Below are 27,394 nucleotides of genomic sequence, written 5' to 3'. Positions count from 1 at the left end.
TCTGTCTGATTCGGAAAGTGATCAGTCGAGCGCTGGTCACTCCCAATCTCAGAATGATCCTGGTGGCTCCCAAACGACCTCAAGCCGTTTGGTATCCGGACCTTGCTGGCTCTTCTTGCGGACGCACGAGAGAACTACCCACCTGGCACAACCTTCTAGCCCAGCCACACGTAGAACGGTACCACCACGCAGTCCAGTCCCTTCAACTTCACGGCTGGCTGTTATCCACCATCTCTTGCGAACGAGAGGCTTTTCTCGTAGCGCAGCAACAGAGATGGCTGGACACTCAGACAGTCCTCTGCAGCTGTGTACCAGGGGAAGTGGGCCGTCTTCTGTGGTTGGTGTCGTAGACAGGGTCTGTCTCCTCTCAGAGCCACTCTTCAGCAGGTAGCGGATTTCCTCGTGTTTTTCTTCGCCGAGAGAAGCTCCTCTCAGTACCCACAGTTAAGGGATATAGAGCCGCCCTGGCTCTCGTCCTAAAACTGAGGGGACTGGACATCTCGAATTCTTCGGAGATATCCTTGCTATGAGGAGCTTCGAAAGGGTCTTGCCCACCAGGGAACTCAGGCCCCCTGCGTGGGATGTGACTCTCGTACTTAGGAGTTTGACTCGAAGACCCTTCGAGCCACTCCGAGAGTCGTCAGACAGGGATCTGACCCTCAAGACCCTTTCTTCTTGCGGCCCTGGCATCGCGAAGAGAGTAGGGGAACTACATGGCCTTTCTTATGATGTTAAACATACCAGAGGCTGGGGATCTGTGACGCTCGATTTCGTCCCGAACTTCGTAGCTAAGACTCAGAATCCGTCGATACTGACAAGGTTCGAGTCTTTCACGATCCCCTCCCTCCTGGACTTCACCGATAACGATGCGGATGAGATGCTGCTTTGTCCTGTGAGGGCGCTACGGCGCTATCTGAAGAGAAACTCGACATCTCAGGCCTGAGTGTCGACGCCTCTTCGTTAGCACTGGGGACACCAAGAAAGAAGTCTCCAAGAACACGCTTTCTTTCTGGCTGCGTGAGGTGATCAGGAGAGCGTACGAAGCTGATGGTAGCGACGACATCCGTAGCTCCGTCCGAGAGCCCACGAAGTCAGAGGTATCGGACCCTCCTTAGCGTTCCGTAAGAATTCTCCGTGGCGCAGGTCCTGAAGGCAGGTGTCTGGGCCAACCAGACCACCTTCACGTCCTTCTACCTTCGGGATATTGCCCACAAGTCCTTGGATACTTTTTTCCTTGGGACCTGTGGTGGCTGCTCAACACGTTGTGTAAGCTTACCCAGCATCCGAGCAGGCAGAACAGCATCGATTCTGGTATGACTGGGAGAATGAATGCGTGAATGAGAGAGTGACTGGCTTCTCTTCACCATCTTTTTCTACTCTACCTGTGGGCAGAGGGATACGGTCGTTACCTTGCTGGAAAGGGAGTCAGATGCAGGTAAGCTATTCAACAGAGCTCCATCCTATCTCTTTAACTAGAGATAGGAGTAAATATCCACCACTTCTCCAAACAAGGGGGGAGAAGTGGAGGCCAACATGAGACAAACCCATTACTTTACATTTGCATCATGTAAAGGAAAAAGTTCTTACAATGCTGGTACGAAGAGATACGCTTGCCTCTCTCTTAGTACTCGGCCCAGAGGTCTGACCATTGATCCTGCGGTGCACACCCCGATCATCGTACAGAGGCTTGGATCCCTCCCTCGCTTTCTTAGACCAGGGAGGCATTCCAGGGATGGACGAACACCAGTCTGTTCATCAAAAAGACTCAGATTCCTCCCACCAAGAAGTGAGTCTTCCTATTGTTAAAGGACCGAGGGTTTGTATTACGTATCGGAACAAATGACAATTTGTCGAAAATTTGCATTTTTCCTAACTATACAAACCTGAGGTCCTTTAACATAAAGTCCCTCCTCATGCCACCCTCACTCTGCGTATTTTGCATGGGCCAAAAGCAAAAGTGATTTGTTTTACCTCCCAGTCGCGCGGCGCGCGACGATCGGACAAGCAGTTAACTACCGTTCTCCCCTTGTTTCGAAGCTTACGACCGTTCCAGCTGCCGCTAGCTACTTCCTATTGTTAAAGGACCTCAGGTTTGTATAGTTAGGAAAAATGCAATTTTCGACAAAATTGTCATATTAGGGCTAGTGCCTTGTATGATAGACGCCCTATGAGGTAATGTTAGACTAGCGATAATCTATACGCTAAGTCGGTTGGTATTGCACTTCCATCTTCAATGGAGTGTTCTGGGGTTTTGTAGATCATTACGAAGTCGGTATTATCTTTACGACGATGTGTAAACTCATGGTTCGGTGAGGTTCTTGTAGAAAACACTAAGTATAAAAATAGATATAATTTCTTCTGAAGTTTTACATGGTGAAGATCAGGTATGATTGTACAAGTCTTCTAATAACGATAGCTTGATCGCTTCTGCCAATGATGATGGCTAATCCTATTTCCTCTACATGATAAAGCTTAGGTAAAAGAGGTACAGGTCTTCTAATGACGATAGCTAACTCTCTCTCCTTGTCTACCATCTCCGTTACAAGTTATGAAGGAACAGAACAGTAGTTCGAACATATGAAACATACATACAATGACATAGTTTCATACAACACACAATCAAATGAGACACGCTACAGATCACGTAGGCGGTAGTTGTCTCAAGCAGGGAGCTTGGACTAATGTTGATAAACATGAATGACTACAGGTGACGGCATGTTTATCTTAGCTAACTTTTATTGTATACGTCATCTTTAGCGTCTCTAGTCTGATCACATTCCTGCAAGCAATCTGGTTGACCTCTTTAGTTTTAGACTTTCATATATATGGACTAACATTCCATATTTTTTATTATGTAAACACTTACATTAGCTCGGTCAGCTACCAAAACAGCTACTGAAATATACTCAAACAAAATTGACGCATTGCTTAGACTTATAGGAGTGTGATACAGACACTATGTGAATATATACTATATATGATAAAAGTAAATAAAAATCATGGTGTACATGAATTGATTCAAGTAATAAATAGAAAACAATGATATTGGTAAATAATAGTGATCACGGATATATAATGATACAGTTTTTCACTTCATCTCATCAAGATACTTATGCTACAGAAAATACTAATGTACTCTGATAATTGCCATAGAATGAAGATTAACATGATAAAAATCATATTTTAACTGATAAAAAATAAAAAATATCATATGAATGATAAAATATTAATTGTTTATGCTGATTGATTCGTTGATTTCTGATTCATAATCAATATACTAACTCATATATAACTGCAGATATTGGTAAGATATAAGGTAACAGATTGATTATAGGCTACCTGATTTGTTTATACATATGTATATGGATTCATATAATTATGATTAATATGTGCACTTTAAATTTAATAGATTCCTATTGCGTACACGCAAAGATATATTTAGATTCTGTTTATTTTATGATCTTTTATATAAGAGATTCCTATTGCGTACACGCAAAGATATATTTAGATTCTGTTATTTATGATCATTTATATAAGAGATTCCTATTGCGTACACGCAAAGATATATTTCGACTCTGTTTATTTATGATCAATTATATAGGATACATGATACTTTATATATATAGGATACATGACCGAGGTTTATACTACTTCACATTTAACTAGCTTTCGAACCACTTTTCGTCCATTACACAGTTCCAGACAACCCCCACCTATAGCCACTGAAACGGCCTTTTTCAATGGTTAAAACAACAAGGGGAAAATTTGCCTGGGCGGGTCCAACGTTCCATTTTGCGCTCATACTTATTCTCTGCATCCTAAGCTACACTATTACGTTCGCGATGAATAAAAAAACATCCCCAGCACGAGTCCTTCGCCAGCAAAGTAGAGTTGAATATCCTTCGGGTCGTAATTGTCGGAAGTATGTCCCTTTTGTAGTCGAATTCCGACAGCCGCTGGAGCGTTCCGCATGAAAAACGAGATTAACGACGAGATACGGTGTCGGTCGAAGAAGTTCATGAAATTCCTTTCACATTGTAGGCGGTTGTTACTTGACTCTAGTCGTCCGCTGCGACGAACGATTTTTTGAAGTTGCGATGTGAAACTCTCGTACTGCAGGATACTGTAACCAGGTTCCATTAATCAATCAGCCTGCAAGTGAAATTATACTTGTCACAAGGGCAAAGTAAATTCAGACAACATCCAAATACAGGGGAGAGAGAGAGCTATTTAGACCAGACTTAACACATGAATTCGCTTGATATTTTGGAATTCAAAAGAGTCCGCTGTACAACTTTTTTATCCATGCATTAACAATGAGTGAACCTATCCAGGTCTATGAGGACTGTAAAAATATCCATAATTATAAAAAATAAACAGATATTCAATACGAATCCCAAAGAAAATTCGATATTACTGGTAGTAAGTTACTAGACAAAGAAGTGTGAAACGGAGCTATTTGTAAGATTGCCAGGCAACAAATAGAGTCAAAGAGAATATTAATCATGATTCTATGTGCCCTAACAAAAGTTTAATTTTCTCGCGCGCATCTCTGAGGTTAATTTTAAAAACTTTATTAATAGGTAGGAGATGCAACGAAAAAAAAAAACCCACTATGTAACTAATTTCTAAATAAACTTTGGGTTTTTTTTCAAGAAAATGTGACATTTTCCCATGAATGTTTTTACTTGAATTGTAATAAGCTAATGTTGCAAGTAAATAATCCATATTATACATATCTTGATACTTCTAAATGTCTATGAGGTTCGAGAAAAAAAAAATTAATTCATTTTGTTGTTATAGAAATTCTATTGCTTATATTGTTTTCATTAATTTAAAATGATTACAAGTCCTTAACTAATTGCATTACACACACGGATAAGCTATGTTATGTGGGCCTGTCATGTGACCTATGAACCACATGTGAAGTTCATGAACTAAGCATTCCTTTCTCCAGTCATTCTGCTTTTGCAAGCAGAGACGACACACAGATGAAGCCTGTGTAAGCAGATTATGAGGTTAAAAGGAACAAATGCTGATACGGCAATGATGACGTCGTCACTTGGCAGGAGATTGCTCTCAGCCAGCTAAGAGTTACGTTACTTGCTGTAAGAGATACGACTTTAGTATTTTCAAATGATATTTTAGTGTTTTAATTCTCCACCCGCATGAGAAGAATGTCTGAAAAAAACAGTACCAAAATTGAACAATATATTAGTTTCATGTTGGAAAAAAAACTGCATGATTATGTTAAATTAAATATTCCTTATTGAAACTAATGAAAAAGGTTTCCATACAAATTCTATATATATTATTTACCCTGTATAAGATTCATATAGGATTATTTCATAGATAACATTTTCACTTCTAGATTTCCTGACTTTAAAATCTCTTTTATTTTATTTTATTTATTTATTATTAGTTTAGTTTATTTATTTATTTATTTTTTTTTTTTTTTCATTGACTACGAATATAAATCACCGGGACAGACAATATGTCAGTAGGTTTTGATATGTGTTTGAACTTTTAGCTTATTTGTCATTACTAAAGCGTTAGTTAGAGTGCAAATCTTTACGCATATATATTTGGATATTTAATTATCTATGGTTACGTTTGCTTATTGATTTTATCGTGATTCCTTTTTTATTATAATTTGTAACCCTTCCGACTTCTTACGGTGTATTATATTGACTCCAACTTGTATCCATATTTAGTTTTTTTATATATTTATTTATTTATATATTTTTTTTTTATATATATTGAATAAATTAATGGTTGGCTGAATATGTGGAAACGTGTTCTAGCGGCGTACCGTATAAGGCTACTTGCGGCATCAATTCTATAGATACAAGATATAAATATAAACGTATTTTAAACCGCGAGAACCGCTATGATCCAGTTTCGGATCCAACATCACGAGTTGTAACTCGTTAAGACATTGACACTTCCTATTTTAATTATCCGTTATTCTACCAAACCGATTGACTCTGGGTGATAAAATATATTATGGTTTCTTAATGGAAAGAATTCACACAACGTGTTAAGGAGATTATTATTGATTTACACCACCCGAGTCACAGATTATTATGTGTTGAATTCCATATTTACTGAGGTTAGCACTCATAAATATTCCTAACGCACTCAATTGCGGTGTTTGTTTTTTAGTGCTATTAATTCTATATAACGTGTCAAGGAACTATTAACACTAAGAAGTGTTTATTCCCTCTGTCAGACTCGTAATTCTGTTAATAATTCTATCGTATATTCTTTCAAGGATTGATTTGGCACAGGATAGGCCTTAACTGACAGGTGTCTTAGTGTCCCTGTTTTGTTTTCATGACACGTGTTACAATTAGTTATGTGCTTTTATATCTGTAAGCATTGTAGGCCAGTAAAAATAGGGTGATTTGGCTTTCTGTGACATAGTAGGGAACCCTGGATGACGGAATGCAACCAGTTTATGACGATTGGTATGAAAAGATTATTACTAACTACCTGGTCGTTAGTCATCTGCTGTGTTCTTCGGGTTTTTCCCTCGCCACAGACCTACATATAATATTACTTTGATTACATTATTCTGATACACATACTTTAAATGTATCTTTTGCTTTAGGGTTTCTGCTCAAAAGTGTTTATTGTTTTTGCTTAGCCACTGACCCTGTTTCGTTCGAAGTGTTTATTGTTTTTTTGCTTAGCTGCTGCTGACCCTTCCGTTTTCGTTCGAAGTGTTGTTATTTTGCTTATTGCTGCTGACTCTTGCTTTGTTCAGTTTGTAACAGTTCTGCGCTCCCAACCCAGATATTCAATGCTCGCGATCTCTTGGTTTAATAATTTGGTTTTCTTGTTTAGATACGGTTTTAACAATAGGCACGGGATGTTTCTATATCTTTAGTCCAATTAATGGTTCTTTTCGCTGTATGGTGCGGGATTGCGGGATAATGCGTCAGCTATGATAATTGCTTTCCCAGGTAGATATCTTATCTTGGCTCCAAAGACCTGAATGATCATTTGTCACCGAGTTCCTTTTGGACTGTGATTAAAGCCTTTGAAAAACTCGGTAAAGGACTCATGTTCAGTAAGGACTTTATCAGGATAGCCATAGATTATGAACTTAAACAAATGTACTAGTTGTTAAAGATACCTAGACCCTTCCTTGTTGCTATTACTGCATATTTACTTTCAGAGGGCTTTAGTTTAACGTGAATAAAAGCTATAGGAAAGAAACTGTTTATCATATTACTGAAGTAATACCCCTCTTACCCCTTGGTCTGAGGCGTCTGTTGCAATAAAAAAAAAAAAAATTCTTATTTAAATCAGGGATTTTTTAAGTTAGGTAAGCTGCATTTTCCGCTTTTAAGGATATCGAACGCCTGTTGATGCTTTTCAGACCATAATAAATCTACGCTCTCTTCGTAAAGATCGTTAAAGGAGCTGTCATTATTGAAGAGTTACATATTTACATACGATTGTAATACCCCACTACAGCGCAAAAGTGCTGTATCCCTCTTTTTACGTTAATAGGTACCGGAAGTTATGAATAGCCGACACCTTACCATGGACTACTTTTAAGACCTTGACCAGACACATAAAACCTAGATAAACACTGTTCGGTTTTAAAAAAACTCACATTTAGATATTTTACTCTGAGATTATTTGGTCTTTGTCTCTGTAGCACTAGCTCTACTTTATGTGAATGTACTTCTAAGGATAGAAAAGATTACAAGATCATCCATATAGGCATGTAGGTTATCCCCTAAAACTAAAAATCTCCAAACACTATATTGTAATTGGGGGCAACAACGTAAGCCAGGCATACGTAAAAAATTGATAATGTCCCCTGGTGTGCTGAAAATGGTGTATGAGGTACAATCACTTAGGTAATGGTATCTGGTAAAAGCATTTAAGTAAGTCCAAGTTGGTGAAAAAAAAAAAAATTTATTCTAACCCTAACAGAGATAAGATGTCGTCGGTACATCGCACTGGAACTATCGGAAGTCGTTTCCTTGTTTAAGCGACAGTAATCTACGCAGATACGCCAAGTCCGATCTTTTATGTCATGACGTTTGAGGGAAAAACTTATATGGCTTATTTGATTTCCTAATGGCTCCTATTACTAACATTTTTCAACTTCGTCATTTATCTCTATTTGAAATTTCATTGAGAGTCTACACGAAGGTACGTATATAGCTTTATGGTTTGTCCTTAGACCGTATTTTGTGTTAAATTACATCCGTTTTTTCTCCCCCCAGAGATCACTCGCTAGTGGAGAAATTCCTGGTATTCAGGTAGAAGATAAAAAAAAATTCTGCTGAATCACCTCTGACTTGAATGACTTTACGGATATTACTTTAGATAGATTATCAGAGAGATTCATCCACGACTGGTTGGGCGTGATTAAAATTAGCAACAATAAAAAAAAATAAAAAATGCGATCTTTATAACTTCCGTATCCACGATATGTACACTTTTAGGGCTTTCGTTCGCGGAAATCGTTATATTTCAGTGTCGGGAAGGATTAAAATTTCATTTCCCAGCAAAGTCTTTTTACACGCACTAAGACATTCGAGGTGCATGCTTCTCGAGATTTTGCGTGCAAAGTGCGACTGCGGTTGTGGGAGAATTCTGTTGGGTCATTTGAACAATGTTACGATTTATGAGACAAATGTATAGTTCCTTTATATAAGTTATTATTTGATTAACTGTCTCATTTTTGTTCAAAACGGATTTTAATATGTTTGAAGGTTTTATAGGATTTTGTTTCCTTTGATAAACACAGCCTGATTTTGCAGGATTGTAAGATATATTTTTTGTATACCCCTAGATGGATCTTACAATTACACTACATACAGATCAACGTTTTTTTATAACTATAGAGGTTTCTGTAAACGCTCGCTTATCCGGACTTCTCATTAGGAAGTTCGAACAACAGACGGTGAGTCCGTAAATACTGGTAATTAATTGTACTAAAGGAATAAATAAGATATTCTAATTTTTACGGCGCGTACAGTCGGGCTTAATGCCACCAGTAGTTTATTATACTTAATGTATTAAAATTACTAGACCCTGCTCTGATTACTTGATACTGTCGTGTGATGCACAGGAAAAATCCTTTTTAGTTCAAAAAGATATCGGTATGTATGAACCAACATCGCTTTTCCCCACTCTGCTAGATCGCTTATTGTGTGGAATTTGCTTCGCTTTGAAAACTCGGCAGATTTAACTAACCTTGACGCTTGACTAGGTGACACAGTCACCGAGTTTGCTTGTTTGATTCTGAACGGGCTACTGTTTCTATTTCTTTTTGTAATAATTAGGATCCTTCTCTTTATTACCATCGGCAACTTATTGTGTGTTTTTAGCATTATGTTGCTGGTTACGTATAAAGCAATGAATGACGAGCTATTAGGCACTGAGCGATTACTAATAAGACAAGTTATCACTACTGCATTCAATATTAACTGTTTGTACTTCATTCTTTGCTAAAATTTGAAATAGTGAGGGATCCTGGTCAGCGCATTTAGCCTGATGAAAGTTTTTTACAGACATGTTATTCCTTGCATCCAGCCATATTTTTAAAGTTAAGTTGAGTCATTGAGGTTCGATATTTTATATAACTCAAAAAACTCAAGGCTAAAACTGCGATCGGGACTTTGCAAAGGAGCATTTGTTGTCATGACCCGAAATAGTGTTACCTCTAATTTATATAGATTTGTACGGGTGTTCCACTTGTTTTTTGTGTGTTTTTTCTAATCACTACGGTGCTTAACGACCCTATCCATGCATCTGTATAAAATACAGACGTCCACTGCGTACGCATATTTCACTGTTTAATATGATTTGTTACGTAAGGGATTAATAATCACCCAAAATGATAAAATTAACATAGTATATGATTATGATATTTCAGTAGAACTTCTGGAAACAGACACTCAAAGATAAAAAACTCGCAGTAGCGAAATCTCAATGATGTAGATAATTTCTGTAAAAAAGTAAGATTAAGATGTCTCGTAACTTCAGCCACAGGAATAACGAAATTCGACCTGCAAAGGAAAACACTCAAGTTACTCCAAATGATAAAAAATTGTACTTAGCTTGCTCTTTTGGGTGGGAAGTCACGGTGTTCCGATAAGACACACGGCCTTGGTCCTCCTTCTCTATTTAGCGGATGACCTGGTTTTGGCTTGAGTTTCCCCGTGCGTGTTGTTTCGATGATTCGAGCCCTTGAAAATCCGATGCTGCAGACGCGTTCGGTTTGTTTCTTGCAGTGCCGGAAAACGCTCACTACGATTTTTTTTTCTTGAATGATTCTAATGAGAGACGAAGCTTCCGCTTGCCGTAGGAAAACGGACACCGTCGGTTTTGTTTTCTGAAGTTATTCACTAACGATGATACTAAGTTGCTTGACGAATCTTGTTGTTTTCTGAAGTCGCTCACTAATGATGATACTAGGTTGCTTGAAGAATCTGCTGCTTCCGTCGTCGTTGACTTCTTATGATACATGATTTATTATTCTGGTTTTTTCTTCGTAGGACGTTGTAGAGTTCTTCTGGTCCGCTGGCCACCAATATTAGGGCTAGTGCCTTGTATGATAAGACGCCCTATGAGGTAATGTTAGACTAGCGATAATCTATACGCTAAGTCGGTTGGTATTGCACTTCCATCTTCAATGGAGTGTCTGGGGTTTTGTTTTAGTAGATCACTTACGAAGTCGGTATTATCTTTACGACGATGTGTTAAACTCATGGTTCGGTGAGGTTCTTGTAGAAAACACTAAGTATAAAAATAGATATAATTTCTTCTGAAGTTTTACATGGTGAAGATCAGGTATGATTGTACAAGTCTTCTAATAACGATAGCTTGATCGCTTCTGCCAATGATGATGGCTAATCCTATTCCTCTACATGATAAAGCTTAGGTAAAGAGGTACAGGTCTTCTAATGACGATAGCTAACTCTCTTCTCCTTGTCTACCATCTCCGTTACAAGTTATGAAGGAACAGACAGTAGTTCGAACATATGAACATACATACAATGACATAGTTTCATACGAACACACAATCAAATGAGACACGCTACAGATCACGTAGGCGGTAGTTGTCTCAAGCAGGGAGCTTGGACTAATGTTGATAAACAATTGAATGACTACAGGTGACGGCATGTTATCTTAGCCTACTTTTATTGTATACGTCATCTTTAGCGTCTCTAGTCTGATCACATTCCTGCAAGCAATCTGGTTGACCTCTTTAGTTTTAGACTTTCATATATATGGACTAACATTCCATATTTTTATTATGTAAACACTTACATATGAAGGAAAGACCAGGCCAGAACATCTCGGCGGAAGTCGCCACATTGGATATAAATGTAGAGCCCATGGTAGGTGTGGATGACTTGTTGGTTGAGGTAGGTACGTTGGATGCTCAAGGGCTTTCCTTTGGCGTCTCTGGATCTTCATCTCCTGTTCCTTCTTCTTCTTCCTTCCAAGGCTTTACGGGGGCGGAGCTCCCGTATAGTGCACCAGACGCTTCTGTGGTTCCCAAAGTGAAGGGCCACAGAGCTCAGAAAACCCTTCTTAGGACGTCGTCGTCTAAGAAGACTTCTTCGGCGTCATCATCTCGTAAGTCTCCGGCTTCTCACCCCGGAGCAGAGAAGGTGAAAGCATCTTCTTCCTCTGCTTCAACTAGTAAAGGGTCGAGGAGCAAGTCCTCCAAAGAGAGATCCCGTACTCCGGCGGAGTCGGTGGTCTCTCCTTCTTCGAAGGTACTTAATCTGAGTACCCCATCTGCTTCTGCGCCAGTTCCTGGCTTTGATCCTGCTGCATTTTCCGCCGGAATGATGCAGCAGGTGGGAGATCTTGTAGGATCTTTAAGGAACAGTATGGAGCAGATGTTCACTCAGCTGTCGGACAGGATGTCCACACAAGAGAACCTTTTGTTTGGTTTCAATCAGGCTCCGCAGCTTGCTACTCCAGCACCTAGTGCTGGTCTCATCCAGCTTCCACCTCATGATTCCCTTCCACCATTCTCCATGAGCAACCCTTGGAGAGTAGCATCTTATGCTCCTTTCCAAGATGGTCTCATCTCCATCCCAGAGTGTGGAACTCGAAGGATTGAAGACTTCGAGTTCTATCCTGAGAATTTGCAGCCTCCATTCATTGGCTACGCCAGGCTGACAGAGTCTGCTCTGAACAGGGAGGACAAGATCCCAAAGGAGACAGTCCTTTACTCCAGGGATCAGGCACAGAGGGAATGGCTTCTCTGTCTCGAGGAATGGGACTGTATCAACACAAGGCGCCAGGCCTTCAAAAGCCCATTCACGATTTTCACGACGGAAGAGGAAACTCCACTTCCCTTCCTAACGAAGATCGCCAGCGTCACCGTGCAAGCAGGCCTAAAAGGAGATCCTTTGCCACAGCTGAGGGAGGCAGACCCCACATCACCCTTGTTCCCTTCATTTGGTGATATGTGGGAAGACTTGCCAGCCACCTTCACAGTTGGAAAGTTTAAACCGGACTGTGCTATGGATCAGTTCGGTGAAAAACTTCCAAGACTTCCCGACAACCTCATTCAAGCTGAATTTGAGGCTAGGTCTAGGCTGGCAAGAACTCTCAATACTATGGTCATGACGGAAGTAGGAGCGCTTTCATATGCTTCAGAACCGCTCTTTAAGTTGTTGACCAAATCACAGACGTATACAGTCCAATCGGACTTGTATGAGTTTGTGGTTGCGAGGGTCAACTGTAGGAAACATGTCCTCCAGGAAGCAACTATTCGGCATGAGCCAAATAAGTTGCTTTCCTCCAACATCTGGGGGGTGGACCTCTTCCCGGAGTCAGTGGTTAAGGAGGTCCAGAACGAGGCTACGAGACTCAACCAGAGTCTCAAAGATCGTTGGGGCCTCTCCACCAAGAGGAAACAAGACTCGTCTGCTTCGGGTAAGAAGCTGAAAAAGTCCAAGAGGTTTCAACCTTACCAGAAGAAATCTCAGCACTTTGTTCAGTCTGTCTCAGCCGTCCCAGTCACCCAACCAGGACAGGCTTCCACCTCGAAGGGCCAAACCCAACCTATCCTCCTGATCTCTCCTCAGGCTCAGCCATCCACATCCTACGCGGTCTCCCCGGCGTTCAACCAAGTGTATGAAGGCCAGGCCTTTCAGCACTTTAACCAATTTGCCAGGGGAAGTAGAGCCAGAGGAGGATTTCGTCAGAGAGGATCAGGAAGAGTTCTTAACAGGGGCAAACACTTCAGTGGAGGCCGTGGAGCTCACCCAGCACAGCAGCAGTGAGATCTCCAAGGTAGGAGGGAGGCTGTTCCTCTTCCGGGCAACGGTGGGGGTTCAGCAAAGGGGGCACAAAGTATTGTGTCAAAAGGTCTGGGTTGGCCGTTTGGAGATCAAGGGCCCCCCTCCACCAGACCATTCCTTCAACTTACAGCGAAGGAATGCAGATTATGCGGAGGGAACTCCTTCAGAAAGGAGCAACAGCGAGAGTCAAGCATTTTAAAGTTTCAAGTCGCTTGTTCAGCGTGCCAAAGAAAGGCTCATTAAAAAGAAGGGTAATCTTTAGACTGTCCCAGTTAAAACTTATCCATTCGCGGTGACAAGTTCAAAATGACTGACCATCTCGCAGGTGCGGACCTTTACTTCCCCGTGGGGCCGTCACCACCTCTATCGATCTTACAGACGCATACTATCATATCCCCACAAATAGCCAGACACTTTCGCCCTTACCTAGGCTTCAAGCTAGGGCTACCAGGCATTCTCATTCAAAGTGATGCCCTTCGGTCTGATGTAGCCCCCCAGGGTATTCACGAAACTAGCGGAAGTAGCGTTTCAACAAACTGAAGTCACAAGGTTGGGATAATGGTAGTAGCCATATCTCGACGATTGGTTGATCTGGGCACCCAACCGTCGAGGAATGCCAGAAAGCCACAAAGAAAGTAATCAAGTTCCTGGAGTATCTGGGCTTCCAGATAAACAAGGGAAAATCAAGGCTCACTCTGGAGTCTCGATTTCAATGGCTAGGCATCCAATGGGATTTTATCCTCCCACAATCTGTCAATTCCGGTAGTCAGAGAAAGGAAATAACGAAGTCAGTAAGCAATTTCTAAAGTACAAATATGCTTCAAAGGGCAGAAACCAGGAAAGGATCCTAGGTTCCCTACAGTTTGCCTCAGTAACAAACATCTTAATGAAAGCCAAACTGAAAGACATAGGCCGATCTGGCGCTGAAGAGCAAATGTCAGATCCCGGGACAAGTTGTCAGTAATTCCGCAAATCCTTCGGGACCTTCTGCGTCCCTGGACTCAAGTGAAGAATCTGTCCATGTCGGTACCTCTTCAATATCCTCCTCCGGTATTAACTATCCATACAGACGCTTCGTTAAGCGGCTGGGGAGGGTATTCTCAATTCAGAAGTTCAAGGAACTTGTCACTACAGTTTCGCAAGCTTCACATAAACGTATTGGCAGCCATGGCAGTGTTCCGACCTGAAGAGGCTCCTTCCACCAAAGAAACTCTCATGTAAAATGTTCTGGACAGCGAAGTAGTAGTAAACTGCATCAACAGGGGAGGATCCAAATCAAGACATCTAAACCATGTCATGATAGCCATCTTTTCCCTGGCGGACAAATTCAAATGGCACCTCTCCTCCACCCACTTAGCTGGAGTAAGGAATGTGATAGCAGACACTCTATCCCGGTCAGTTCCCTTGGAGTCAGAATGGTCTCTGGACAACAGTTCGTTCCAATGGATACGCCGGAGTGTTCCAGGTCTCAAGTCGATCTCTTCGCTTCTCAGGCGAACCACAAGCTTCCATGCTACGTGGCTCCCAACCTGGACCCTCTGGCATATGCCACAGATGCTCCGTCCATAGACTGGAACAGTGGAAGAAGATTTACATCTTTCCTCCAGTGAATCTTCTCTGAAAGTTCTGAACAACTCAGGACTTTCAAGGGACAAGTGGCACTAGTAGCACCGGACTGGCGAAGAGCAATTGGTATCCCCTGCTTCTAGGATTGGGTCTTCGCCCTCAACGGATTCCCAAATCCCAGGCTCTCTCAGTCAGTACAAATGAAGACTGGTTCGCTTCTCAGGAATCTCAAAGCCCTAACTTTATGGACTTTATGAAGTTTGCTGCCAAAAAGATGCAGGTATAGATCCCCAGGAATATCCTTTTCCTAGAATCAGATAAAAGGGATTTAACAACTTTGAGGCAGTATGACGCTGCAGTTAGAAGTTTGGAATCTTTCCTGAAGGAATCAAAACCATCAAAATCATGGACTATCAATTCAGCTATATCCTTTTTCAGGTCCCTTGTTTGAAAAAGGATTAGCAGCTAGCACTATTACTACAAATAAATCAGCCTTGAAGAAGATCTTCCAAATGGCCGTTTTTAACATAGACTTAACAGGACTCCTATTTTTTCGTTCTATTCCAAGGCTTGTGCTAGACTTAGACCTTCTGTAAGGCCTACTTCTGTGTCATGGTTTTAAATGTCCTTAAGTTGGCTTCAGATACTGACAACCTCAACTTTTTGTTCATTTATAATGCTCTTAAGAAAAAACATTTATTTTGCTAAGCTGGCTTCAGGAGCTAGAATTTCAGAACTGTCGGCTCTGTCCAGAGATTCGGGTCATATAGAATTTCTTCCATCAGGAGAAGTTCTACTTTCCCGGATCGCAGCTTTTGTAGCTAAGAATGAGGATCCTTTATTGAGGTGGCAACCTTGGAAAGTTCTTCCTCTTCCTCAAGACCCTTCTCTTTGTCAGTAATGACCTTACAAGCTTCCTTGTCTAGGACATCCCTCCTCCTCTTCGGGTCCCCTCTTTGGTTTAGGAGAGAGAAGGGTTGCACTTTATCAAATTAAGGCATAAGACACGATCCTCTACTTATTAAACAAGCAAACCCTGAATCTTTCCCTAAGTCACATGATGTCAGGGCAGTAGCCACCTCAATTAAATATTTTTAACACATGAATTTCAATGACTTGAAAAGGTATACTGGATGGAAATCGCCGACAGTGTTTAAGCAACACTATTTAAAGTCTCTGGAATCTCTAAAATTTTCAGCAGTGGCAGCGGGAAACATAGTTTCCCCTGACTCTGCCCAGTAGTATAGTTGAAGATCCAGATCTCCTTTCTACCTGCCTCACTTAACATTTCGTCCACTCTACCATCCTGCTCTACACTTCGCCTTAGCCTTAGCTGCTCATATGAATGGCTTAGTGGTGTGTCCCTTATTTTTTTGCTAGGGACACCCACAATATGTTTGTATATAAACCTACGAGTGGGTTCCCGGTAATTTTTATGCTAGGGTCCCACACTCTCATATCATGATGGTTTGTTACCTTGTGTAATGTCAATAATTGTGTATATAAAATTTATTTAGTGTGTTGCATTATTGTGTTATTATCTTTACACACACTATAATATTTGAATATTTTCATGCTTTGTAACCTTTTATATGTATTTTGTAACAATACTTACCTAATTATAAGATATAATTACTTTGAATTACCTCATATTTAAGGAATTATCTAAATATGTTCATGCCTTTCATTTACCATTTTATATACATGTCCTCTTATTGCAATTATAGTATTGTAGATTTAATTTTTAGTTTTATTTGAGACCCTCTTATTTTCTCCAATCTTGTGCTAATTCTCTGGTACTATTTCGCGCAGCGACACGAACTGAGCCCAGAAAAAGGATTTTGACGTATGAAAAATCTATTTCTGGGCGATTGGTTCGTGTCGCCCAGCGAAATCCCTCCACTACCCTACCCTGCCGCCAAGATTGCCTGCTAACTTCAGGATGGCCACCAGAGGCGCGGTGATCGGCATGGCGTGGGTTGTAGTAGAGAAGTGCCCCGCCCCGATCTGTGGTCGGCTCTCTCGTTGAGAATTTTGATATAGGAGAATTTCTAAAATGGCAAGAAGTTCGTGGTAGTGAGGTCTCCCCCCCCCCACTCGCCCCAGTTACCATACCGACACCCTTCTTTATTTGGGTAGTGAGCGAGTCAGTATTCTGACATAAAATTTTGATTTGTTTTTTCTCTGGTATTTGTTAGCTAATTTACCTTAGAAATAATAAACTAAAGGATTATTTCGCGCAGCGACACGAACTGAGCTCAGAAATAGATTTTTCCTACGTCAAAATCCTTTTTTTTTTTTTTTTTTTTTTTTTTTTTTTTTTTTCCTTTTTTTTTTTTTTTTTTTTTTTTTTTTTTTTTTTTTTCACCTCCATTACATGTTTAGCAGTTTAAACATATTTTCTCGGAGAATTTTATTCTTTCATCTTTTGAAGGAAAGTTATGCTGAAATTTTCTTTTACATTTGTAATGTTTTAGTTGTTATAGAGCTCAAGTGCCTGAGAGTAAAGGTTCTCTTGCTGTCAGTACTTGCCAATTGCTCTTTTTTTGACTTCTACAGGCATGAAGCAGCAGTTGCTTAGGTTCTCTTGAACTTGTGGTTTGCTGGGAAAGAGAGAGAGAGAGAGAGAGAGTGTGCGCGCACATGAGCGAGATTCCAGTGTGTATGTGAGCTCCTCCTCCACATTCCTTCAGAGGTGATGTAGGAATCCCGGGACTGCAATGGTTTTGCAGAAGAAGTCAAAGAAGAGAATCGATTCATCATCATCTTCGCTTCTTGTGCTTGGTGCTCTCCCTCATCTTCAGACTCAGGGATCGTGTAGTAGATCTCTGAGAGTCTGCAGCAAGAGAGCACCAGGTGCTTGGGTCTCCTCAGATACGATAAGTTAAGTTGCAGAGATAACCCGTGTCACATATACTAGTTCCAGGAAATATTTCCCAGATTAGTATTTACCTCCACCCATGTTTCTTTGGACATGGGTAGAGGGAGCAACCGAGGATCGTGCTTTATGTGACTCAGCAGCTCCTTTCAGGTACTTGGGTTTCTTTGGAAATCTAAGACTTGGAAGCTGCTCAGCTCGAGCCTGGTGCTTGGCTCTGGCTGGGCCTGTTGTTGGTACTCCTGCTGCCTGCTGCTCCCTCCTGGTTACCAAATGAGGACCTGGCTGCCATCTTGAAGATAATGTTGAAGAAGAATCAAGGAAGAGGAGTCAGAAGGTGTCAGTCATCATCATCATCATCATCAGCTGCCTCTTTCTTGATTAAATGCACTTTTTGTGATAGAACTACAGTGGTACCTCGAGATATGAAAGGCTCAACTTACAAAAAAACTTGAGATACAAAAGCCAATACGAAAAATTTAACGGCTCTACATATGAAAAGTTTTCAAGATACGAAAGGTTTCTGAAAGTCCCCCGAACCACCAATAACAATTTTGAAACTCGCGTGCTGCCATCTTAGTAGACTCGCCACCATCCTCCTGCTCTCCCATTGGTTCCTGATGCTAGTCACCGCCATGAATCCTTTTCTCCTATTGGACAGCATCCCTCCCATCATGCATCTATGTACGTATACGTGGTGGCTTGCCTACCTCGTCCACTTCGTACCAGCATCGTTATCGTACGCACGTGGTATTCGTTCAGTCCAACGATTTCGTTTATTAATGTAAATTTGTTAGTGATTTCGTTGCAGTATACGTATTATCGTGTTGTGCGAAAACTTTATTGTGTACTTATATGTAAATTACGTACAAGATAACATAGTTATGGGTCCCAAGAAAGTTGAAATTCACGGAAAGAAGCGCATGCTCTCTTTGGAGACAAAGATGGAGATCATCAAGAAGTATGAAGCTGGTATGCGATGGAGTGTGATCGCCAAGGAATACGGCCATAATCCGTCGACAATAGGCACCATCCTTAAACAGAAGGATGCCATCAAAGCAGCTACACCGTAGAAGGGCATCACTATTTTGTCCAGCAAGAGGACCCACATGCACGACGAGAAGGAACGGCTGCTTCTTGTCTGGATAAAAGACAAAGAAATCGCTGGCGATACAGTAACGGAGACGGCAATCGCCCACAAGGCCAGCGCCATTTTCAGCAATTTGGTTGCGCAGGCGGAAGACGACGGAGGGGAAGGGACTTCAACGCAAACCCCAGAGTTCAAGGCTTCGCATGGCTGGTTCGAGAAATTTCTTAAACGAACTGGCATCCATTCAGTGGTGCATCATGGGGAGGCTGCCAGCTCGGACACGAAAGCGGCTGAAGCATTTAAGAAGACTTACGACGAGATGATGACCAAGGAAGGCTACAGTTCTCAGCAGGTTTTCAACTGTGATGAGACTGGCTTTTTTTGGAAAAAAAATGCCTCGTCTGACGTACATCACGGAGGAAGAGAAGAAGCTACCTGGGCATAAGCCTATGAAAGACAGGCTTACGCTCGCACTTTGTTCGAACGCCAGTGGGAATTGCAAGGTGAAGCCCCTACTGGTGTATCTTTACGAGAAACCTCGAGCCTTCAAGGCCCAGAAAGTGCTTAAGGAGAAGCTTCCAGTGATGTGGAGGGCTAATGCAAAAGCCTGGGTAACGAGGCTTTTGTTCACGGAGTGGGTAAATCTGTGTTTCGGCTCGACAGTGAAGAAATTTTTGGAAGAGAAGCGCCTCCCCCTGAAATGTCTGCTGGTGTTGGACAATGCCCCTCCCCACCCTCCTGGCCTCGAGGAAGATATCTTAGCGGAGTATTCCTTCATCAAGATTCTTTTCTTCCACCCAACACCACCCCTCTCCTCCAGCCCATGGACCAGCAAGTGATAGCGAACTTTAAGAAGCTGTACACGAAACATCTTTTCAAGAGATGTTTCGACATCACCGATACCACAAACCTCACTTTGCATCAATTTTGGAAGGAACATTTTGACATCGTCATTTGTATCCGACTCATCGACCAAGCTTGGCAGGTTTCGAGGCGAACCTTGAATTCCTCGTGAAGGAAACTCTGGCCTGGTGCCACATCCGCCCGAGACTTCGAGGGATTCGACGTGGGCGAAGCTGGTGCTGCAGAGTCCGAAACAGTTGGCGATCCCGAAACTGTTTCCCAACCAGATCTTGATGAGATCGTTGCACTCGGCAAGTCCATGGGGCTGGTCGTCGACGAGGACGACATCAACGACCTTCTTGAGGAGCACCAAGAGGAGCTTACGACGGATGACCTGAAGGAGTTGGAGGCCATGCAACATAACGTCGTTCAAGAGGAGTTCTCTAGCAGCGGCGAGGAAGAGGAGGAGGACCCTATGACAACTGCAGAAATTAAGGATGTCCTAGCCGCTTTTTATAAAGTGCAATCGTTTATCGAAAACAGACACCCCGAAAAGGCTCACACAGGTCGTATGCTTGCGCAGTTCAATGATGTCTGGGCCAAATTGGATGCTTTTCGATGAATGCACGATCACCCCTTCCACAGTCCCTAAGCTCACCGACCATAAGCCTTCTGAGTAAAATGCAGCCCACACTGAAAAGACGCTTCAACTGTGTGTACATGAAGTTTGCATACATGTTGTACTAAATTAAGAGATCTGTTGGAGAATTCGTTTGGCCATCAGTTGCATTGCTTTCTGCATTGTCCTTTATCAGATCCCTTCAGTATTTATCCTTCTTGCTGTGCTACTGTTGTATTTATATTTAACATTACTTGTGCTTTCTATTTTAATTTAACATTACTTTTGCTGCTTTTTCTATTATTTACCATTGTGCTACTTTATCTATTTTGATTTAATATTACTTTCCCTTAACTTTCACCTCATAATTTTTCAACAAATTCTTTGGGTGAACTTTATGAGCCTAGAAATACAATTAACCCTCTTACGCCAGAGCGGTAAATAAAAATTTGTCTCCCGTGTGCTGGAGGGGTTTCGGAGTGAGCGCGGAAGCGGAAAAAATATTTTTTTCAAAAAATCACAGTGCACTTAGTTTTCAAGATTAAAAGTTCATTTTTGGCTCCTTTTTTTGTCATTGCCTGAAGTTTAGTATGCAACCATCAGAAATGAAAAAAATTATCATTATCATATATAAATGCGATATATGATAGCGCAAAAACGAAATTTCATATATAATTGTATTCAAATCGCGCTGTGCGCAAAACGGTTAAAGATAACAAGTTACTTTTTTTCGTTGTAATGTACACTAAATTGCGATCATTTTGGTATATAACACATAGTAAAACGATAAAAGCAACACAGAGAAAATATTATCACAAAATAATGCATGAATTTGTAACGAGCGGACGTAAACAAATATTTTTTTTCAAAAATTCACCATAAATCTAAATATTGTCCTAGAGACTTCCAATTTCTTTCAAAATGAAGAAAAATGATTGAATATTACTATACTGTAAGAGTATTAGCTTACAATTGCAGTTTTCGACCATATCTGACGAGTTAAAGTTGACCAAATGTCGAATTTTTTATATTATATTTTTTATATGTAATTATTTCAGAAAAAGAAAAGCTACAACCTTCAAATATTTTTTGTTTTATTCTACATGAAATTGCGCACATTTTCATATATAAAACTCTATGAAATGCCTAATATAAAACAGAGCAAATATTCCGAGAATGGGACGTACGTATTTTGGAGATTTGTGGCGGAGAATCCGCGTGTGTGGAGGGAAGGAAAGATTTTCTTTTAAATTCACCATAAATCTAAATATTTTGCTAGAGACTTCGAATTTGTTTCAAGATGAAGATAAATGACTGAATATTACTAGACTGTAAGAGTTTTTAGCTTACAGTTGCGTTTTTTGACCATTTCGGTAGAGTCAAAGTTGACCGAACGTGGTTTTTTTCTATTTTATCGTGATTTATATGCAAATATTTCAAAAATGAGAAAAGCTACAACCTTCAATTATTTTTTGTTGTATTCTACATGAAATTGCACACATTTTCATATTCAAAGCTTTATGTAACGGCTAATTTAAAATGGTGCAAACATTACCACAATCGCACGTATGATTTTTTCGGAAGAGTTACCGCGCGGACGTAAAGAAAATTTTATTATTTTTTTTCATAAATTCACCATAAATCGAAATATTGTGCTAGAGACTTCCAATTTGTTGCAAAAATGAAGGTAAATGCTTGAATATTACTAGAATATGAGCGTTTTAGCTTACAATTGCGTTTTTCAACCATTTCGGTAGAGTCAAAGTTGACCGAAGGTTGAAATTTTGGCAATTATCGTTATTTATATGAAAATATCTCAAAACTGATAAAAGCTACAACCATGGGTTGTTTTTAGGTGTATTGTGCATGAAATTGCGCACATTTCCATATATAAAACTTTATATAACGGCTAATTTTAAAAATGGTGCAAACATTACACAATCACATGTATGATTTTTTTCGGAAGAGTACCGCGCGGACGTAAGGAAAAAGTTTTTTCATAAATTCACCATAAATCGAAATATTATACTAGAGACTTCCAATTAGTTGCAAAATTAAGGTAAATAATTGAATATTACTAGAATATAAGCGTTTAAGCTTACAATTGCGTTTTTCGACCATTTCGGTAGAGTCAAAGTTGACCGAAGGTTGAAATTTTGGGACTTATCGTTATTTATATGAAAATATCTCAAAACTGATAAAAGTTACAATCATGAGTATTTTATTGTTGTATTCTACATAAAAATGCGCACATTTTCATATATAATACTTCATGTAACGGCTAATTTACAATGGTACAAAAATTATGTCAATATGACGAAATAATTTCCGAGATGTGTCACAGATACTTTTTAGTGTGGCAAGAAAGAAATTCGCGCTTGCGCGCCTGCGTAACGATTGTAAACAAAACAACACCTTGATCCGTGAACTCCCAGTATCCCCCAAGGCGCGTGATTCAAAAGTTTAGGCTGGTAGGCCTATAAGTATTTTTCCGCGAATTTAAAAAAAAAAACTTTTGTAAGTCGACGTAAAATACGTCCAGTCGGCACACGGGAGACAAAAAATGTCGACATAAAATACGTCCAGTCGGCGTAAGAGGGTTAAGTGGTTTCATACTATATGTGGGTTTTCTGTATAGCTTTTTTTAATGTTTTTTATATATAAAGAAATGCATTTCTGTGCAATGATTTTTCATTTTAGAATCATTAAACATTTTTTCCTATATAGGTTAATACTAAGCAGCTGGAACTGCAGCTGGAAGAGTCTCAAGGAATTGTTAATGACTTAAGAAGGAACATAATGGAACTTCAATTGGCAAATGAAAATTTGTCACAGTCTCTTATAAGAGAACAAGAAGAACGAGTACTTATAAATACTAAGTAAGTATTACCAGTTCAGTTTTTTATGTTACATGCAAATTGTAATTAGCAAGAATGGTGAAATTGCTCTCAGAAAGATTTTAAGATTGGAATCAGAACTACAGTTATGCCCAAATCCCATTGGTAATACCAAATTCAACAGAGACAGGTTAATATTTGATTGGACATTGTCCCATTCAGAAATCTTTATAGGGATGCCTGGGATTTTAAAATCAGTATAAGATTCAGTACCCATATTTTGAAGAATGCATCAGGTCCTTTGTTTCAAATTTTTGGCATCAAAGTTGAATTTGTATATTTTGCTTTAAATGCTGTTGGTACCAGTTCATAAATAAACATAAGGAAGATGTTAACCATTTAATATGCATACTGCAATTTACTACTGGAAACTGAGAGACTGCTGACAAAGAATACTGTTACTACACATTAGGATACTAAACGAGAAAATGAGACTGCTGACAAAGAATACTGTTACTACCACATTAGTATACTTTCAAGATGCCCTATTACTTCCCCTCTCTTCATTTATTTATATCATCCAGGAAACAAACTCATTATAGTTTTCCCCAATTTTTACTATTCTATCATATATTTACCTCAGTGTATGATTGCCATTTGACATTCTTGTGGAATGTTCCACATTCCTTTTTTTTCTTATTTCATAAGTGATCCAGCCTTCAGACAAGATGCACGTGTTCTCAACCGGTTCAGTCTCATGCAAGTGACCCAGGGTTAATCCATAGGTGCAAGTCTCTTGCCTTCATCCCAAAATCTTTGGTTCCATGTGTTCTAAGCAACAGGCATTTATAGTTGTGATGCTTCATGTGTAAGTGATACATAATTAAAATATGGAATGTTATTCCATATAGAGGTAGTGCTCGAGTTACGATAATCCGTTTTACGATAATCCGATGTTACGATGGGCTTAGCAATTCTAGTACTAAGGAAAAAAAAAAAGTTGAAAATGCGTATTTTTAAATTTCGCGCACAGCGAGCGCTGGCAGCAGCGTACTACGCTGTACAATATGCTGGCTCGAGAGCGAGAGGCTGGCGTAGGTACAGCGGCAATGAGTTCGACCTCACTTGCGCTCGTTTTGAACCAAGTAACATTAGGTCAGTGTTCGTTTGTGATTTTTGAGAGTTTTTTCAAGTACCGAAAATTAAAACAAAAAAACTATGTCTGCCAAACAACCAAATAGGTGTCCTGCTGGTAGTGCAAAAAAGAAGAGGACAATCCATCACTTGGAGCAGAAACTGAAAATAATAAACCAGCATGAAGCGGGAAAGGCAGTCATGGTTATCGCACGTGACGAACGTTTATCACAATCGATGGTATCCACCATCCTCAAGGACAAGAAACGCGTAATGGATGCTGTAAAGGCATCTGCTTCAGTTCATTCAACAGTTATATCAAAGAAGAGGATAGGGCCTTTGGAAGAAATGGAGCAGTTACTGGTCACGTGGATGGAGGATCAAATACAAAAGCGTATGCCGCTCACCCTCTTAACCATTCAGACAAAGGCGCGCATGCTTTTTGAAGAACTGAAGAAGAATTATGATGATAACCACAACAAAAGTTTTTGCAGCAAGTGCTGGATGGTTTTCGTCGTTTCAAGAACCGCCATAATTTTCAGTGTGAAAATTAGCGGTGAAGCAGCAAGCGTTGATGCCGACGGAGCCGCTAAATTTAAGGATGTCTTACACGAGATCGTCGTTAATGAAGGCTACTTGCCAGAGCAAATCTTTAATGTTGACGAAACCAGACTTTATTGGTAACGTATGCCACAACGGTCCTACATCCACAAAGAAGCAACGGCGATGCCCGGGTTTAAGGCATACAAGGATCGATTGACTCTTCTGCTTGGGGGAAATGTGGCTGGGTATAAACTTAAGCCCTTTATGATTTATCACTCAGAAAATCCAAGGCTTTAAAAAACATGACAAGCATACACTTCCTGTGCATTACCGTCATAATAAAAAAGCTGGATGACTGCAATATTGTTCGAGGACTGGTTCGTTCATTGCTTCATTCCGGAAGTGAAAGATCATTGTAGGAAAAATAACATCCCCTTCAAAATTCTTCTGATTCTCGACAATGCTCCTGGCCACCCTCAGCACATCGGAGATATTACGAGAATGTAAAAGTTGTGTTCTGCCACAAACACAACTTCTCTCATACAACCCATGGATCAGGGTGCTGTGGCTACGTTCAAGGCGTATTATCTTCGGAACACGTTTGCGCAGGCTGTTCAGGCTACGGATAACGAGGAGAAAGATCTCAGAACTTTCTGGAAAGAATTTAGTGTTCTTAACTCCATTATGAACATTGGAAGGGCGTGGAAGGAGGTAAAGAAATAGTGTATGAATGGGGTCTGGAAAAAATCTGCTGAAAGTGTACGTGAACTCGTTTAAAGGTTTCGATCAGAATGAAGAAGAAGTGGAAATCAATAAAAAGATCTTGATACTTGGGAAAGTTTAGATTTAGAAATTGACGAGAAAGATATCCAAGAACTTATAGATGTGCAAGATGTAGAGCTAACGGCAGAGGATTTTAATTGCACTTGCAGAAGAGAAAAAAAAAGCAGAAGAGGAAGAAGAATAAAAGAGCCGGAGCGAAACGTTTACGACTAAAAACTGGCAGAGGCGTTTGCTTTATTTGATCAAGGACTGAAACTTTTAAGTGAAATGGATGGGGACGATGAACGGTTTGCCAAAGTTCAGAGGGCTCATCAAGACAGTGTTGCATGTTACGATTAATTTATGAAGAACGAAAAAAATGCACAGTGCAACCTACAATGGATTTTTTCTTCAAGAGAATGACTCCAGTGCATTCCGCTTCCCCCAGCCCTACCCCCTCATTGAGACTAGATCCTGTACGTCTCGGAACATTTGTTTCCTCGAGACACCTGAACTAACAGAAGAAGAAATTCTATCTGAGGAAGAGCGAATTGATGATCCTTGCTGCTTTATCATCTTCCTCTCCGATCGTTTAGTTATAGTAGCCATGAACAGCCTGACACGATCACGTATGCCGACAACGGACCGAATCTTGGTGAGTACCCTTTACGCTACAGTCTGATCCTTGTTCTTATTATTAAATTTCTTTTTATACTTAATTATCATAAGTCAATCTGCATTGAAACACCCGAACTAGCTGATATTAATAATTACTATACCATATATGTATAGGTATACTGTGTAGTGTAGGCTAATCTTCCATATATGTGTATATAGCCTAGCCTATATGGTACTGATTAACTTAGTGTAGGCTAGGCTATATCCGAGATACAATTTTCTCAACTTACGATGGGTTTTTCGGAACCTAACCCCATCGTAAGTAGGAGAATACCCTGTATATAAAAAACTAAAACTAAAGAGGTCAACCAGATTGCTTGCAGGAATGTGATCAGACCAGAGGCGATAAAGTATTCTAAGATGGCGTATACAATAAAGTAGGCTTAAGCTGACACGCCGTCACCTGTGGTCCTTCATTTGTTTTGAAAACATTAGTCCAAGCTTCCTGCTTGAGACAACTACTGCGACCTATAATTCAAACGGCCTACATGACTTGTAATGTGTCATACTGCATGAATGTTCATATGTTCGAGCTACTGTCTGTTTCCTTTATGATTTGTAACGGAGATGGTAGTCAGAGTTGAATTAGCCATCATCATCTTGGCAGAAGCGATCAAGCCATCGTCATTAGAAGACCTGTACAATCCTAACTGATCTTCATCATGTAATCTCAGAGAATAGAACTATTTTTATACTTCGTGTTTTCTAATAGAACATCACATCAGAAAGCAAGATGCCATCGTGAGTTTAACACATCGTCGTCATAACGAAAGAAGATACTTACTTCGTTAGTTATCATGAAACCCCAAGACACTCCAATGAGTATGGAAGTACATAACCAACCGACTTAGCATAAGATTATCGCAAGTCTAACATTACCTCATAGGGCCCCTTATTATACAAGGCAACAGTCCTAATATTGGTGGCAGCGTCTAAGAAGAACTCTTCAACGTCTTCCGAAGAATAACGAATAATGTATCATCAGAAGTCAACGACGACGAAAGCAACAGATTCTTCATGCAACTTAGTATCATCGTTTAGTGAGCGACTTCAGAAAACAACAAGAACTCTTCAACGTCTTCCGAAGAATAACGAATAATGTATCATATCCGAAGTCAACGACGACGAAAGCAAGAGATTCTT

General features: G+C 40.3%; 1 protein-coding gene across 2 annotated transcripts in view; it reads left to right on the top strand.

Moving 5' to 3' along the window:
- Positions 1-27,394, top strand: part of LOC135220847 (centriolin-like) — a 601,514-nt gene that overhangs the window by 137,890 nt on the left and 436,230 nt on the right. For both annotated transcript variants that reach the window (XM_064258407.1, XM_064258408.1), the window contains exon 4: positions 23,025-23,176. In XM_064258407.1, coding sequence (XP_064114477.1) covers positions 23,025-23,176 — 152 coding nt within the window. The remainder of the gene's footprint in view (positions 1-23,024; positions 23,177-27,394) is intronic.

This window comes from Macrobrachium nipponense, chromosome 2 (assembly GCF_015104395.2).
Source record: "Macrobrachium nipponense isolate FS-2020 chromosome 2, ASM1510439v2, whole genome shotgun sequence".
NCBI lineage: Eukaryota > Metazoa > Arthropoda > Malacostraca > Decapoda > Palaemonidae > Macrobrachium > Macrobrachium nipponense.
This window is presented reverse-complemented; position numbering and strand designations above follow the sequence as displayed.